The 17,239-nt window shown below is 41.0% G+C and overlaps 1 protein-coding gene across 1 annotated transcript in view; it reads right to left on the reverse strand.

Annotated features, from left to right (window-relative positions):
• CERS6 (ceramide synthase 6) overlaps positions 1–17,239 on the reverse strand; it is a gene marked incomplete at both ends in the record, with an annotated part of 114,611 nt that overhangs the window by 60,509 nt on the left and 36,863 nt on the right. Inside the window, 2 exons of the mRNA XM_080346661.1 lie at positions 16,448–16,578; positions 16,682–16,787. Of these exons, the coding sequence (XP_080202787.1) occupies positions 16,448–16,578; positions 16,682–16,787 (237 nt within the window). The remainder of the gene's footprint in view (positions 1–16,447; positions 16,579–16,681; positions 16,788–17,239) is intronic.

Genomic DNA, 17,239 nt, shown 5'->3' on the forward strand with positions numbered 1-17,239 from the left:
TAGCTATGGGCTCACCACATTGCTTCCAGTCAAAGAAACTGGCTTTCTGGCTCTGAAAGCTATTTTCAGAGAAACTGGAGACTGCTGAAGTTTTTCCCATGGAAATCCACTTCGACAAAACTCCAAGTTTACTGTTGTCTGTCACCCAGTGCTCAGCTCCCGACAGTGGCTGACTGACCTCTGGGCTCAGGCTTTGGGCTGAAAGCCAAACTGAGCCTAATGCAAACTCCAGAGGTACGGGCCCTGGTTCTGGAGATGAGAAGGCTTGAGCCACCATCATCTCACTTGTTCTCCCTTCCCTGTAATCCCCATGGTCTGGGCTATTGCAATTGTGAGCTGAGACTAAACAGCCTCTTTGCTGCAATGATTTCCTGTGGCTGTGCAGAGTGTTCACTGTGAGAGTGCTTAAAGGAGCATTTCTGAGGCTGAATTTAAACGATACTAAATATGTTTATTTCTTTTAAATGGGAAGCATTACTAAATTTCCCATGTGACCACTGTGACTTAAAGCTGTCCATGTTTTATCCTCATATTACACTTTTCTGCTCCCCTAAACACAGTACTAGAGCCTTCAACTTTCCAATTCACTCAAGGGGACTTAATCCAATTAATGCTGCTCCTGACATTGCCAGTGGTAAGCATTCCTTCTAGACAGTGATCTCAAAGCTGACTCTGAACTTTTGGATCAACTTCTAAATATTTGTGACATTGTCTACTGACCTGTTACAGTTCCCATTTTAGGTTAAAAACAAACAAAAAAACTCCACACACAGACAAAACCAAATACCAACAAACAAACAGCAACCCTTCTTCCTTAAAACAATTTAAAAAAACAACCCACAAATATATGATTTTTTTAGGTGATGAACCACCCAAAAATACAAAACAGAGCACAGAAAAATAATGTTTAATCCATCCAAAACCTAGGAGGACTGCTAGCACACCTCAAACATTTAATAGTCTCACAAATTCAAGATTCAGACCTTTTGTATTGTATCACATGTGTTGATCTTACAGTATTAAGACTTCAATCTTACAGTAGTTAGGTTGCACAAAACTGCACTTTTGTGTCAGGCACATGACAATTGAGGTGTTACTGTGTTTCACTCTGAGCAAGCTTTTTGAATGTTTTGCCTTCCCTGAAAGAAGCCCTAACACACACAAGAGACGACCAGTGCTACCCCACAGGACTGCAAGGGAGTTGTGGTTGATGACTATTAATATTTCACAGCCTGCATCACTATCTAGAAGAGCAGAGCAACAAATTGCCACCTTCTCAGACATCAGACTTTTAAGGAATTTAGAAAATCAGAGTTCTAACTCTTTTCCAGGCAGAACTCAAAGTAAAACAGAGTGAAGGTAATTTGATAACCCAGGTGGCACATGCTCAGCATTTTGCCTGGTACACATGGACGTATGTTTTTACTTGCAAATTTTCAGAGATGTCCTAAAGAATTTCTTCTCTAAGTTCATATCTCACAAATCTCCTTCATCTAATAAAGCTCTTTTAAAATAAACTAAGAGCTTTATTAAATCCTACATCTGGGCTGTGCTTAGGTCATGACATACCTGTACACTGAAAACTCAAACATAGAGCAGATCAGAAACACAGCCCCATGGCATACCTTAATATGGTTCAGAAACCAGAGCAACTCTGCTGCGAACAGTCTGTTCCCTCCACTAAATCTTTACTTATCTTCATTCCTGATAACTAGTCTCATACAAAGCTGCAAGTGTGACAATATGTTTGATGGTAGTAGCTCCACTGCTCCAATGTGCTGCCTCCCAAGACTTCTGTAATGATGATTTGCTGCATTTCCGCAAAGCCAGGCAGATGCAAGTGGATTAATATACAGTGTTAATTTAAAAAAATAATAATTTAAAAAAAAAAATCTTGTTTCCCTTTTTGGCATAGTACTGCTGTTGAGTTAGACTGGAGCAACCATGCAAATGGTACAAAGCTCCTTCACCATGGTTAAGCAGAAGTTATTTGAGGAAGGAGACAGTTATATACAGCTCACTCAGATGTGCGAGATATCAGGTATGATAAATTGAGAAACTTTCTTGCTTTCCTTTTCAATTTTCTGGCTTAGGAGTTTATTGTCATCTGATTTTCCTCTTGGCTGCAGTTTGAATCAGTTATTTAACATTTAATGTTACAGTGCCACTTGAGACTAGTCCTGTTCTATATCTGTATGCTCAAAATGCAGCTCTGAAAGTCTTAAGAGCAAAATTTAGTAGTGCAGAAATAAGGAAAGGAAACACGGTAGTAAATTTCAAAGCGATGCAGTTTTATAAATAATAAAGCATTTTTATATAATTAGACCAGTAAAGATGCATAATATAATAGGTGTTTCAGTAATTCTTTCTAGGTCACCTAGCTTCTGTTCAATGGTTATGCAACTGTTCACTTCTGAGTGCTTCGAGGACCACATGAAATAAAGCTCTGACAAAACCTCACAGATCCATTAGCATTGCCAAGTCTTGCCCTACAAAGAGGTACTGCTATCTAGAATGCTCATGTGAAGAGCACACAGAAAACACAGATGTCACTGCCACACACCCTCCCCTGTGCTCTGATCAACAGAACTGTTTTCTCATCAGCGATGTTCAAGGCGCACAGCTGACAAGTCCTGGAGAGAAAAACCCACCCAAAGTCTTTCCAGCTTGAGCCTCTAGTGTCCATTCCTACTGCTGATCTCCCAAGTCACCTGTTTCCAAACACGGCATTTCAGCTCCCCATGGATATCAAAAGAGCTGCTCATTGTCCCAGTCTCCTCCAGTTCTAGAATGATAAAAAATAAATATCTGCCAGACTGTATTTGGTTTTCACCTAGCAATGTTGTCCTAGTCATGATGGCCAACATATACACATAAGGCAACTTTTGTGACAGGCAGTTATCTTCAAATCTCACCCTGTCCTGAAATTTATTTTCTGTTTTGCATCGTGAAGAGGTACATTTACTTAGTGACATATGTTCCTCCCCTTTCCCTACTTCTCAGTTGTAATTTGTTGCATCACTGAAACTTTAAAAAAACTGCTACAAGAGGGTTGTTACAATGAATGTGTGTTTTTTGTTTTTAAAGATTTAATATATTATCCTTTGGTATTATAAGCACACTACAAAGAAACAGGAACAGGATTTTTTTTTTGTATTATTTTTCATGTAAAAGTGCTGTCATCAGAGCAACAAGAATAAAACTAAAGAAGCTGGAAACCCAAATTTACTGAGAAGTACCATCTAACCAAACTATACTCATTAGTCTGAAAGTATTTAAATAACTAATCATAAGGGATAGCATTAAATATTTCAAATCACAGTTTCTGCAGCACCTTGTACTGAATATTTCCTGATAGTCACAATTTCAGCCTGTTTCAGGGCCTGATACTAGAAGATTTAACCTGCAAGCAACCGGGACTACACAAGCTGATGAATTACTTGACTTTTCTGCAGATATCCATGACAAAACTTAACGCTCATGTGCTCTTTTTATTTCCCATCTCCCAGTTCAGGGAGGTGAAAAACAAAGCATCCCTGAATGGGCGAATGCTGGTCACCAGTCAATACAAACAGAAGAGCCCATCACACTAATGATATCGGTAAAATGGAATGAGTGGCATTACATGGACATACGTGAAGTGCAAAACATGTAGCTTACAGACGAAGTTACAAGAAATGTCTAGACTGCAGCCTGGGGTCTGTGTTCTGCCACAGCAGGTCTGTGTATAACAACACTGGTGAGACACCAAAGCAGAAGACAGAGGCTATATTGATCACTGGGCTACCATATACCTATGGCTACACCATAACTACTTAGTACAACTACAACAGCATCATCCCAAAAACCATTAGGGGAACCAGCAAGTTTCTCACCTCCACCAGCACAGCATACATATTCTACATGTTCTTGCTGAGGCCTTTGCCAACATCAATTCAGCCACAGGTCACCACTTGTATCTTTTGAGCCTAACAATAGTCTAGTGACACCCATCTTGCTGTTCTGCTTGTACATATGAAGTTGTGCCCAAATATCACAAAAAACTATTCTGCCAATCAAAAATTTCTTTCCATGTAGGTACAGGGGAAATCTTTATATAAAAGCATTTTGATAGACAGTCATATAAACGCAGCATTAGGCAAGCATCAGCTTGACCCAGGTCAGTTTACAGCTTTCAGCTCTCAGCAAAGAAAATTGAGGAGAAAAAAAATAAATCAGAACAATATATGACAAGCTGCCACATTAGCTTACAAAATATTTACATCTGAAGGAAATATTCAGTTCAGCTTTCTCTAAAAAGCATTAAACTACATTACCGGACGACTTATGCCAAAATCAATGTAGTTAAATGTATTAAACAACATGGAAGCTAATTCTCCACTGTAACTCTGTGTCTCCATGAAGAGATGCGCAGAGTCCATGTATCTACAAAATGAAAGGCAATCAAACGCAACATAAAATTGTGTAACAACATAAATATGAGGGAGAAGAGAGAAGTAAAGACTTGCATGCCAATTCATTCATTGCCATGTAGAAAATAAAACCTTACTGCCACTACCCTTCAGTGAGCAAGGTATTTTGATAGGGTTTGGCTGTGACTAGCAACCTGTAGTGAACAAGGCATACTCAAGGTTCTTTCTTTTGGTAGAGACTGAAAGAAGGAAAGATACCAAATAGTTTGGGACTGAGTCTGCAGTTTCCTGTGGAAGAGAACAAGCTGCTACACAAGGCATCCCTAAGAGTTCCCACTGGACCAAATCAGATTCAGGGTGAATTCGGCAAACACCATTTGCTGGTGCTACACATGCAGAACGGCTAACAACTCTGAAGAGCAGAAATGGGAGTAAGAAGGGTATCTTTATAAATTAGCATTTTGTTCATGTTTGTCTTTCTTTTTAAATGAAAATAAGAATGGAACTTGGTGGATATCTGCATTTACTGAAGATCCAAACATTTGCATCCACATAAGAACGGAGAATTTATTCTGAATCTGACAGTTACTCTTCAAGAACAAATACTTGCTTATAGTGCACCTCAAAGTTATTACAGCCTAAGACAACATTGCTCACATCACTTTCATATTGCAAATACACAACAGGTTGAAGAAAAGCATAGTTTGGATAGGTAACAAAATGAACACGTTAGAAATTGAAAAGAGAACTTTCTAGGATAAGATTAAGCAGTAAGGAGGTAAAAGGTACAAGGCAAAAATTGGAGAAGTAACCATTAAGGTATATAAGGGAAGCAAACATCAAACCTACAGGATAAAAGCAAGGAAAAGAGCATGCTGTGAAAGGGAGGAAGAGAAATGTTTTTGCTGTCTTTCCCCTCTTCCTCTCATCTTTTAAATCCAACATTATAGATGAAATAAAGAGCTGACAAGCATTATTGTATACCTGAGAAGTAAATGCAGTCATTACCATTAATAAATACAAACTATTTTACGCTATTTGCTATTCTACTTGGGCAAGAATGATTTTACTATTAGAAGGTTAATCTAAAAAAAATAAAAAATAAAACCCCTCAAATTTTGGCAGCAATAAAATATTTTTAACAAGAGAAGAAGAAATATCAGTACCTGAAATCTACCACTTAGGAGAGATGAGTATCACAGGCAAACACACTAACAAATGGTGAAGAAGAACCAACCCAATGCTTCAAGTAGAACAAGAGAGACAAACTGGGAAAAAACTCTGTGCTAAATTTGCAGAAGATCCTCCCCAAACCATCAAGAGTCAGTTTTTAAAGCCTGTAAATCCCATCTAATAAGCATCAAAAGGTCTCAAAGTCTACAGCATCCCAGACTGAGCCCTTGCTTTCTGGGCTGTACATCCCCTATGGCTCTTCTGAAAAATCCCTGCTCTGCCTCCATATTTCTTCACTTTCAAGCCACTTGTCTGCAGCGTTTGGCAACTCCATTTAAAGCCAAGGCTGACCAAAGAAGGCAGTCATGCTCTGCCATAATCAAGAGCCAGACAATTCAAGCTGCGTGGAACATAAGAAAGCAGCAGCTACTGCAGTCTTTGCAGTTTTCCTTTAGTTGTCTTAAATTGTTATGTTGTGACTGTAATTTTGAACTAGTGTTCACATTAACTAGAACTTAAGAAAGGATTATTTAATTTTCATAACATAAAATAATGATGAGCACACACAAACCACAAGAGAATGGAAACCTAGTTAATTTATTACAACCTTGCTTCATGTGCAATGATAATGTTAGCTGATGGTATCTTTGAAGGACCTGCACATGAGTTAATTTAAATTTATTAATTGTGTTAAAAACTGTGTCTCAGAAGGCAGTAAGGGCAGGGAATTCAAAGTTTTAAGTAATCCAATTTGAGGGAAACGCAATTTCATGAGACGCAAAATGAAAAGTGCTTACAGCACAGTCTAAAAATACATGAGCACAGTCTGAGGACATGGCATGGACATCTTTGCCTGTCTGCTCCAGCAGAACAGCATGGGAAGAAGGCTGGTGATTCCTAGACACTCAACCAAGGTTTTAATTTTCCCCTAATCTTATGTTTGGGCACAGAGATGTCCTGAGGTCCAGATTAAAAAGAGAAAGCAGACATCATAGACCAGAGTCACACGAGAGCATGGCAGATATGGTAGGAAAGGAATCATGAGGGAAATGTCAACCTTGCCCAGTTCTTTGGTCGGTTTCATACCAGTCCCAAACTAACTGGAGCCTCTTGAGCAGCATACTATGGAGTTGCAAGAAGACTGCTCCTACCTTCCCTTTCACCAGACTGTTCAGCTTTCCAACGCAGTGGGATATCAAGGCAACAAGAGCAGAACCAGACCCATTTACTATTCAAAATTGAAAAATAATGATAGGAAGAGTTAAATAAAGGGTGTAAACACAGCCATAGGAGCAGCTGTTCAGCAGAGAAGCATTCATTCTCTCGGCCAGTGTTTATCTAACAGAGCTGGCAGCAGGCAGAGGTGCACCTAGAGCACTGCATGGCACAGCATGCCCTGCGCCACCACACCACGCCCTCCCACCTTGCCCCATCAGAAGGGGCTGGGTGGCTGTGGCAACGTCCCCCCATCACACCGAAATCTGAGCTTTCACATTGGATGCAAGCACTGCACATACCTCCCCGGTTTCCCTTCTGTTACTTGCACGCACACACCTTCCCCACCACCACAAGCAACAGTACTCCAGCATGCTTTATGTGACCACCTTGTGACCCACAACAGGAAAATCTGACTGACAAGCACCCTATGTTTTTATGCAGGCTGAACTTTAACCCCAATAAGTATAGTGTGTTGCCCTGTGGAACAGCTGTACCACAGCTGTCTGGCACAGGCAGGGCAAACAGGAGGCAAGGACACCGTGGTCAGGGAAGTTGCATTTCCTAGAGCTGCCAGGGCAGCCTGTGCCAGCCTGTGCGAGCACTCTGCAGCACAAAAGCTCATAATAAAAGGATGTATAATTAAGCTCCTTATCCAGCCTGGATACCCAAGGAATGTGACTAGTCCGGAGCCTGATGCAGAAGCTCCAAGAGGCAAAGCTGGAGGCATAGACCCCCAGCAACTCCAAGCGCAGCTGCCGGGCGCCATGGCCCAGACTCTGCGTTTGGAAGCGGGAGCGCCGAGCGAGCCGTGCGCTGGAGAGCAGGGGAGCGCGAGGTGTTTAGTCCAGATTCAGAGAGCAAGTGCTAAGGCAGAATTAAAATTGCTGTCAGTGGCTGCACTGTGCCCTCACAACTTTAAAATTAGTACAGCTTTCCAGCCATTCACTTATTCATGCGTCCAGGGACTCAGGCTACAAATTGCTATATTTTATGTAACTCAAGTCAACCAGTACTGTCTTACCCTCCTACTGTTGGATTCAGAAAGCCATCAATGAACCAGGTCTGAATGATATTATACAGAAAAGCATATTTACACTAAATAAAAATCTTCATCCCTCTTCTGCACTGACTTCACATGTGGCTTAGAGAGAAACATAAATTCAACTCAGCCTACCCAGGTATGAGACAAAGGAATTGGTAATGTACAGAGCTATTGAGTGCTACTCTCTAGGAGCAGGATTTCTGTCTTAGCTTTATACACCCAAACATGACTCTAGGCCTTTTTGCACAGCTCTAGTTTCCCTGATGGAAGTCTCAGTATAAGTGCCTCATTTTTTTTTACCTTCTCTTGAGGCCTTGCATTCAAGTACATTTCTCTTCCTTTTCTGTGATTAAATATAACAGTCTTAAGAGAATAACAGGTCCTTGAATGTAGCAATACCAGAGTTTAGATGTAACTCTAACAGTACTGTGATAAAACTGCAGTATTTTACATGCTTACTATAGATAACAATTGCCAGACCGCCTTTGCTACTCTCTACACTTTAGTTGCCACCTGCTAAATACTAGATTCTCCTTTTTGGCATCTGTGACTCATGCCAACTTCCCTACTTGTGCTCAGTGAAGGTCACATCTTTCCTGTTCTGGAACAATTTCATACACTCCAACTCCCCTGATGTTTCATTGAAAACCTACATCATCCCTCACCAAGCTGCCTGTTGTGGGCTGACCTTGGCTGGATGCCAGGCGCCCACCAAAGCCCCTCCACTGCATTCCCTCCTCAGCCGGACAGGGGAGAGGAAATAAAACAAAAGGCTCATGGGTGGAGATAAGGACAGGGAGGTCACTCAGCAATTACCATCACAGGCAAAACAGACTTGACTTGGAGAAATTAGTTTCATTTATTACCTGTGAAAAATAAGAGTAGGGTTATGAGAAAATAAAAGCTATATCTTAAATCACCTCTCAATCTTAAAACACTCTCCTCGCTCCCCGCGCTTCTTCCTGGACTTAACTTCACTCCCAAATTCTCCACCTCCTCCCCCTACATGGCAGAGGAGGACGAGGAATGGAGCTTGTGGTCAGTTCCTCACCCGTTGTCTCTGTCACTCCTTCCTCCTCAGCACAAGTACTCCTCACACTCTTCCCCTGCTCCAGCGTGGGCTTCCCAAAGCCTCACGGCCTCCTTCGGGCATCCACCTGCCCCAGCGTCGGGTCCTGCCCGAGCTGCAGGTTGGTATCTGCTCCACCATGGACCTCCATGGGCTGTGGGAGGACAGCTGGCCTCACCATGGGCTGCAGGGGAACCTCTGCTCTGGCACCAGGAGCAGCTCCTGCTCTCCTTCTTCACTGATCCTGCTCTTTGCAGGGTTGTTCCATGTATTCTCACTCTTCTCTCTAGCTGCTGTTGTTGACGTTGCACAGTTTTTTTTTCCCTCCTTCTTAACCAAGTTATTCCAGAGGCACTACCAGTGTCACTGATGGGCTCAGTCTTGGCCAGCAATGGGTGTCTCTTGGAGCCAGCTGGCATCGGCTGTATCAGGGGAAGCTTCCAGCAGCTTCTCACAGAAGTCACCTCTGTAGCCCCCTGCTCCCAAACCCTGGCCACACAGCCCCAATACACCACCTCACAAATCTGACTGTGCCGACACCTGAGTCCCTGCTCCCTGCTGTGCCCAAATGCCACAATCGCTATTGGCTCACACAGCTCTTCTTCACCCCTGTACTCCAGTTTCAGCGTGTGTGATACTCCATTGCTAAAGACATAAGATTAGTCTTCACAACACTTTTCTAAGCAAACTATGGATAAAATCCATTTATCAGCACAATACCAAATACCCTGGTTGCCCAAATAAATAAAACAATGTCTTCAATTACAAATTACTGCTGAATTATTTCCTCAGGAGAGCAATGAATTCCACAAAAGAAACATGAAATCCTGTTTAATTACTTGGAGTGTGAAAAACTATTTTCAGTATTCAATTTTGAATATGGTCCTTTTCTTTTTCTTTTAATACCTCCTGATTCTTGCACAATGAGATAGGCAGTTGCTGTTCCCCATTTATTTTCTTTATGCAAGTCATAATTTCCACATGGTTTTATCTTGTACTAAGGCAACCCTCTCTCTTCTTCCGTTGTCTCTCTGATCTCCTGCACAATCCTTCTAGCATCTACAGCCACTGTGCTGTTATTTGCATCTGCAAAGCACCATACTTTCACATTGCTTTTAATGAATATTTTAATTTAAAATGGCAATGGAACAGTTTGTTCTGATTCCACCAGTCTAGCAGCACACTGGGAAACCATGTGCAACCAGCTCCATGTGATTCACCGGTAACAGCTCCATTCCCTTTAAAGACAGCTTTCCCCAAGCAGTGTAAGAGCTAGCCTCTGTTGCTCCCCCTTGCTCTACACTACATCATCAAATCTCTATCACCTGATGTATGAATCTTTACTGAAACATTTCACAGAGTTCAAGTTTGCAAGAGACCAACTAGTTTGGATCAGTTCACATCCACAGCACTCAGAGCTGGAACACTGAATAGCACAGACTCAGGACCTACTGAACATTCATACGAAACAGAGCTCTCAAACATCATGGTTGAGACAGACAAACGACAGGTGCTATACCGTTAGCTCGGGCAAATTCTCAGCTTGACACTGGCACTCAGAGAAATTAAGTCAAGCACAGCAGCTTTCCCAGTTTCCCCTTTACAGGTCTAGTTTAACATGGTGGTGTTCTGAGTTAGGAGCTTCAGGGAGAACACCTTTTTTGCCTGACCTTTAGCCAAAGCAGGGCTATAAACACAGAACCCAGCTATTGTACTTGAAGAAATACTCCTACTCTTACTCCTCCTGCCCAATTGCCTTTATTTTGAAGTCATAATGCAAGAAAAGAGGAAAAAAAAAATCACAACCAGACACAGAAAGGTATACACAAATACACATTTCCTACTCCTCAATGACATCACACAATACTGTGTTCTTCAGACACCACTAACAGAAATATAAAATAGCTGCTCCAGCATCATAACAGTTTCTGTGAAGCACCAATGAATACTTCATTTAAGGTCACAGGAAGCTAGCTGAAATACTGAAAAGAAGTAAAAAAGTTAAGGATCAGCAAGAAAAACATGCCAATGCCACACTTTTTTCACCTGTATAAATATTTATCAGCTCTACTAACTCTTTCAGTACAAAGTGTTCCAGAAGAAAGAAATCATAGTAATTACTTAAAAGACGGCTGTAACAGTAGTTACATATACAGTCCTCAAATTATATTCAGCCCTTTGAAGGCAACCATGAGGCTGATGTGGCCCCCAGTGAAAATGAGTTTGACACCCCTGACTTAGAGGGGACTATGCCTCATGGCAGAGTTTGCTGCTATTTCACAGTGACTTCCAGAAAATGTCTATATTCCTTAATGCTTTTTCTTTCAATCAAGACTGCTGTCCCATGATCATGCAAAAGCAAGATGCATAAACACAGTTTCAAGTCCTTAGGAGAAACACTATGTTCTCGTTAGATGAGACAGACTCTTCTCTCCCTTGCATCAAAACTAAAAGGCACCCCACTTACAGCTACTTTAGTATCCAAGCTTCTTTTACAGAAGAATGAGGAAAAAAGAATCTTTGGCTTTTCCGCATGCACTTTTCCATGTTTTCACACGCAGACTGTTGCATAAACTCAAAAAACTCTCTTGGCCATATATTTCTGCCAGCCACTCCTTGGAAACTATGTAAATGTCTCTAATAAACCGCTTGCTTAAATGTACATAGCTGTAGGACAGACAAGTCATGAGCATGATAACATTCCAAAGTCCCAGGCTAGTAACTTAAGGTATCACAGGTTCTTTCCCTTTGTTTCAGACAACAAGAGAAAAGACAAAGCAGTTGCTCTTTCCACACTTTTCATATTAGGTCTTTGAGAAAAGTGGACACACCTACACATTGGTAGTGTGAGCAACAGTGCAATACACTGAAACTGGGAAGAACCTGGAAGTGGTTTGGGAATTACTACTGTATCAGATTTCTGACATGTCAGACATTAACAAAGACATCCATGGATCCTGCATTCTGTTCTGGTAACCAGCAAAGTCACCATCCATAGTCTTCCAAGAGTTACATCCTCCCGATCATCTCCACCATACCTTGAAGGCTTTAGCCCACTAGCTTATACTATGCCTGTAATTCCCATTCCACTATGTTCAGATGCAACATTCTTCCTCAAGGCGTTTTTGGGAACTTATTTGTGGTCAGACATTCAGCTTTTTTTACAATTTAAAAAAATAAATTCTGTGGTAAAACTATGCTCCAGCAGAGTTATTGCAGCATTTGATCCAATTTATATCATCTGCCTATAAATAGATTGGTAGTTCTTTGCAGAAACAACTTTTAGCCTTGTAAAGTACTGCAGATGCTCTCCATGATCAACAAAGAAACCACGTGACCTTCAGAAAAGGTTCAAGGTAATCCACTTTCTGTGTTTTCTCATGTGTTCCATAATCAAAGTACAGAGCACAAGGTCTTTACCCTACTCTTGTTCAGGAGAAAGCCTGTCTTTATGTTAGGCTGTGCCATGGGGACAAAGAGAAAGAAATAAAAAAACAACAGAAATGCACAGCAGTAGACAAGTCCACTCAGCACATTCACTTCACCACTTTGTCCTCTGCTTTATGCACCCTGGATCTTTCAAGTTGAGTAAAAGAACAAAACTGTCCAAATTCCCACAAGAGAAAGAAAAGCTATGGGCAGACTCTCCCCAGCAGTGTCTGAGCACTATCTCAGGTTTTACTAGGTAGATGTACCTGTTCTAGTGATTACAAACACTCTGCTGTTAACTCCAAGTTTCATGTCAGAATCACCAAATCCTTGAGAAACAACCCATTGACTTGCTAGTAAAATAATCCTCAGCATCCCATTTATTACTGTCTTTCTGACTAATGCTGGAACATGAATCATCACCTGGTAAAATAATCTATTCCATATTTCATGTATTTTCACTATAACACCTGAAAATCTTAAGGAGGTATTTGGTGCCGCTGAAATCTTACCATTAATGACCTCCACAGCTCCAATAATTGAATGGCACCTTCTCTTTCAGATTGACACACGAAACTATGGGGTGATTGCTGGTTAAGGTCCATGCAAAGTAGTTTATTTTCACTACAATGCTGTGGCACAAATGCTGTCTAGAGACAAGAAATTTTATCATTGCCTTTTTCTTCACATAACCACCATCTGCTACTACCCAGGACATCTGACAAAGGCTGGCAGCAGATGAATTATTCAATTTGGGGGGAAGGAAAAAAAAAAAAAAGGTGTAGGTTTATGGAGCTTCTCTGCACTCCATTTAGGACCAGAATTGAAGTTGCTTAAAAAGAAAAACAAGGGAAGGGGTAGAGAAAGTGAAAAATCTGGGACAAGAAGAATCTAATGACTTGGTTACTGGTTTAATCTGTTTGGACCTGGATCTTGGGTGTCATTCATCCCAGCCAAGTGTGTTTATCATTGAGTTTCACTTTCAGCCTTTGTCCTATTGAAGCTCCTCTACCTTAGATAGTAATCAAATTATTCATTTGGCAAGACTGATAAGGCAGTCAGAAACAGCCTACAGCTCTTCTGGCACAGCTGCCTTCTCCTTTGCATCATGGGAAAGACACTCTGGGCCCAAGGAACACTTTTTCTAGCAGTAAATTGAATAGTCTCCATGCAAAAAGAGCTGGAGCTCTTTTTTAAGCAGCTCCACGTTTGCTGTGGGTTCTGTCACTTCTCTTCCCAAGTCACAGTCAATCAATGCAGTTGCCAGCAAAACTGAAGTCTTCTCTGGAAGGACAACAGCAGTTCAACAGTTGAAGGTGTAGGTGTGGATCACTGTCATTTTGCCCACTCTGTGCCTGCTTATTGCATGAAGGCATATTTCATGCCCTGTCAGGGCTACGAAACTCTCCACTGGCATCCCAGCTGCAGAAGACTTGGAGTGTTCCTCTTCCCACAATTGTAACAGAAGCATGTGCTTTATGCAGCCCGGAGCTCTGAAGCAGCTGCCATACATGGATTCGTCACCGAAAAAGCCACCCCATTAACTCAATAGCCATGAAAAGGCTATAGACCTCATATAGAAGGATTTATTTGCTCCCAACATACCGAAGTGAAGCACCATGCTTAGTGCTCTGATGAAGAGATTTAATTAGACAACCACTCAACACCCATACTGAGAGGAAAAATGGGTATCCCTGGCCTCCCAGCACTATTCTGACTGCCTGCCAACAACTCCATCCAGCATGTGTGGCAGGATGGCTGGTGGCACACCCTGCACCGCTGGAAATGCCATCAGGGCAAAGCACACATGGTCAGTGGGATAACACCACATTCGCGCAGCAGCCTGTACGTATGGAGATGGAAAGCCAACTCCCACTGCACCTTCTGCAAACCCCAGGCACAGAGAACCCGAACTATCCACTTATTATTATTTATGCCATCTTGCTTCTTTTTGGACATGTATCAGCATTACTATTAAGTACACATACTGCTGGCACTTAATTTTGTCAGCATACGTTAATGACATTCATTACAGCTTGACCTTACCTTCACTTTGCATTCATAGCTCTCATCTGCATGTTTTTTTCATGATGTATGCCACAAAGGAGCAAGTTCAGCACCTATAGCTTTCCTATATGTGCCTATATTTCATGGTACATTTAAGTTTTTTCTACCTCTAGGTCAGCCCAAATGTGCTGGCAGTAACACAAGAGAAAGAAGTCTTTGACCTGAGTTACAGAAGCAGCCAAATATACTGATCAAATCTGTCAGCTCTAACAGTAATACAGTTTTAATTTTTTTCCAAGATTCCACAACCTTTCCTACAAGCTAAGCAAACAAGACTATGTATTAACAGCTACAACCCTTGTAGAAAAAAGGTTGCTCTTCACTTACCTCAAAAAATCAGTAGCTCTAAGACCACCAGCTGATAGCAACAGGATGACTAGGTTTATCCATAATCTGACCCTGCCTGGCTTCATTAAATATTAAATAGTGTGCATTTTTGCTGTAAATATCAAGGAAAGGATTTAAGCATTCTGACAGTTCAGTTCCTCTGTTTATTAAAGGACAATCGTCTTTAGACAATTTATTTCCTTCTTCTAAAATTAAAAAGGGACTCTCATTCTCTGAGAGACAATATACTTAACATAACTCTTCTAATTTCCCTCCTATTCACTCCTTAGTTGAAAGTATCAGTTGCTACTCGAATAACATTTCATCCACAGTTTGGCTTTATAAAAAAATGCTTTGATACATTATTTATTCAGGACCGTATTATGAACTTTCCTTTATGTCTCCACAGGAAAATAAAATTTAAGGAAAACACTCAGGAAAGCTACAAAAGGAAAAAGTATGAAATAAATTTAGAAAATCTGCATTAATGATACAACAATATATTGCACAAGTTGCTTATAAATATACAAACACACCCATCCCTCCCGCTCTGGCTAGTCTGACGTGGTTTTATGATTTCTTTACTTGCAATTTCTTAAAGAAATAATTTAAGAATTGTTAGGGGAAAAAAACAAACAAACCAACCACACTCTCTTGGAAAACAAGATTCACTAAGATTTGCTTTCTAACTTAAACAGGCTTCCTCTATTTCTGCTGACATTTCTGCCTAACAGTTCTTTCTCAAGCTAACAAAAGAGTTTTAAGCCAGCAATAACACAACCGCTTGACCAATGGGTGTAATAAAGCCAACACCTGTTTCTGGCCTCAGCATTATTTGCCAAGTCTCTTGATTTCGAGCACATAAAATTTGCCTTAAACGTGTGACCTTCCACATCAAAGGAACAACATCCCGCAGTGCTAGAGGGCCGAGTCTTGGAATTAATAAGTCTTTCAATTAAACTAGTGTGTTCTTTGTGTTTCGTTACAAATTCAATGTCTACCAGTCCTCCTTTAAGTAAAACACGTAAATATTTAAAACAGATTTAACTTTCCACTCTTTTTCAATGTAGATTAGTATGTTAAATCCAGCTGACATGGAAAAGTAACTCAGATACTAAAAACAACAGAGTCTAATTAGAAAAACAACCTTTAGGTAGATAAGCAGTTTGAAGAACAGCTGGGTGCTGGGAAAGATTCCTTAGAAGTAAATGCTAGCAGGTGAAAAATAACTTCCTAATTAAACTGTAGGAGCCTTTAGCTTCTCAGAGTTCAGTGCACCCAAGAAAATGGGCTAGTGAAGGGGACAAGCCTGGGATGAGAAAAGCAAAGAAGGGGTTTAACAACCCAATTGGCTTTTATCTTTACTCCTCCATCTCAGATCTCTGTCAGGTTGTACAGCTGAAGATTGTGCTGTAAGGACACCTTCCCATTCTAACATCAGGGTATTTGTTTCAAAGGATCAGGCTGGCACCCTGACAGTATAAAATCACAACCACCTTATTTCTGAAAGCTTTCCACCACTGAAAGTACACAAAAAGTACAAGCTGACTCCTTCAGGAGAAAGAAGATTGTTTTTCTCATATAAGAGGTTATATTCTACCCATTTATATCCTTTTCTACCAGACTACAAAAATACCCATGAAGAACAAAGGGGAAAATGGATAAGGACACAGGCTCAAGAAGACTCAAGAAGAGAACGTGCATCCTTACATGCTCTCGCAGAACTTCGTAAGAGTGCTGGGCTTTTCCTGGTTGCGTCTTTGTCGAAACCAACGTTGAATGCTCCAAACATCCCAGTCCAGCTGCTTGGAGAGGCCATCCAGCCTCTTCTCATCTGGATGCTAGAGAACAGAAAAGTTAGCAGTTAGCTTTGTTTTGTTCAGCCATAGTTTATTAGTGCCATATCCCACTTCATAAGGTAAATATTTTAGCTAAATAATTTACCTTTGTAATAGCTGTGAAAACTTTTTCCAGAATAGCATTAGGTTGAGCTTTCTGTGGTCCGTTGGCTTGGACTTTAAGGCCTAAGGCACACGGTTTAGCAATGAACCTGTGAGAAACAGAAGAGTGAAGAAAGAAAACAAGTGAAATCCTTCAGTTATTTACTTCATTACTGTTATCAATCAATGTCATGTGGTAGATGCATAAACATTATAACTCTGCCAACAAAAACAATACCTAGCCTTATAGCTCAAAAGCAAGCTCATACAGGCGATTACATTGCAAAATAAGTAACATCACTTTGAAGGATGAAAGGAACTCCGCAGTGCACATGAAACAGAAGATTTTCTTTCATGTCATGAAAAAAAAAAGGGATAGAACAAAAGCATGAGCGGAATGCCTCCTAGAGTAGCACCAACTAATGAAAAGAGCGGGGCAGCTTGTAGACATGAGGAGCACAATACTCTCCTCCAAACACAGCCTTTTCCATAAATCAGTTTCCAGAGTAGCTACTGCCTCAGGACTGCTTTTGCACAGCGGAAATTCAAACAAAGTCCTTGA

This window comes from Nesoenas mayeri, assembly GCF_963082525.1.
Source record: "Nesoenas mayeri genome assembly, chromosome: 6".
Lineage (NCBI taxonomy): Eukaryota > Metazoa > Chordata > Aves > Columbiformes > Columbidae > Nesoenas > Nesoenas mayeri.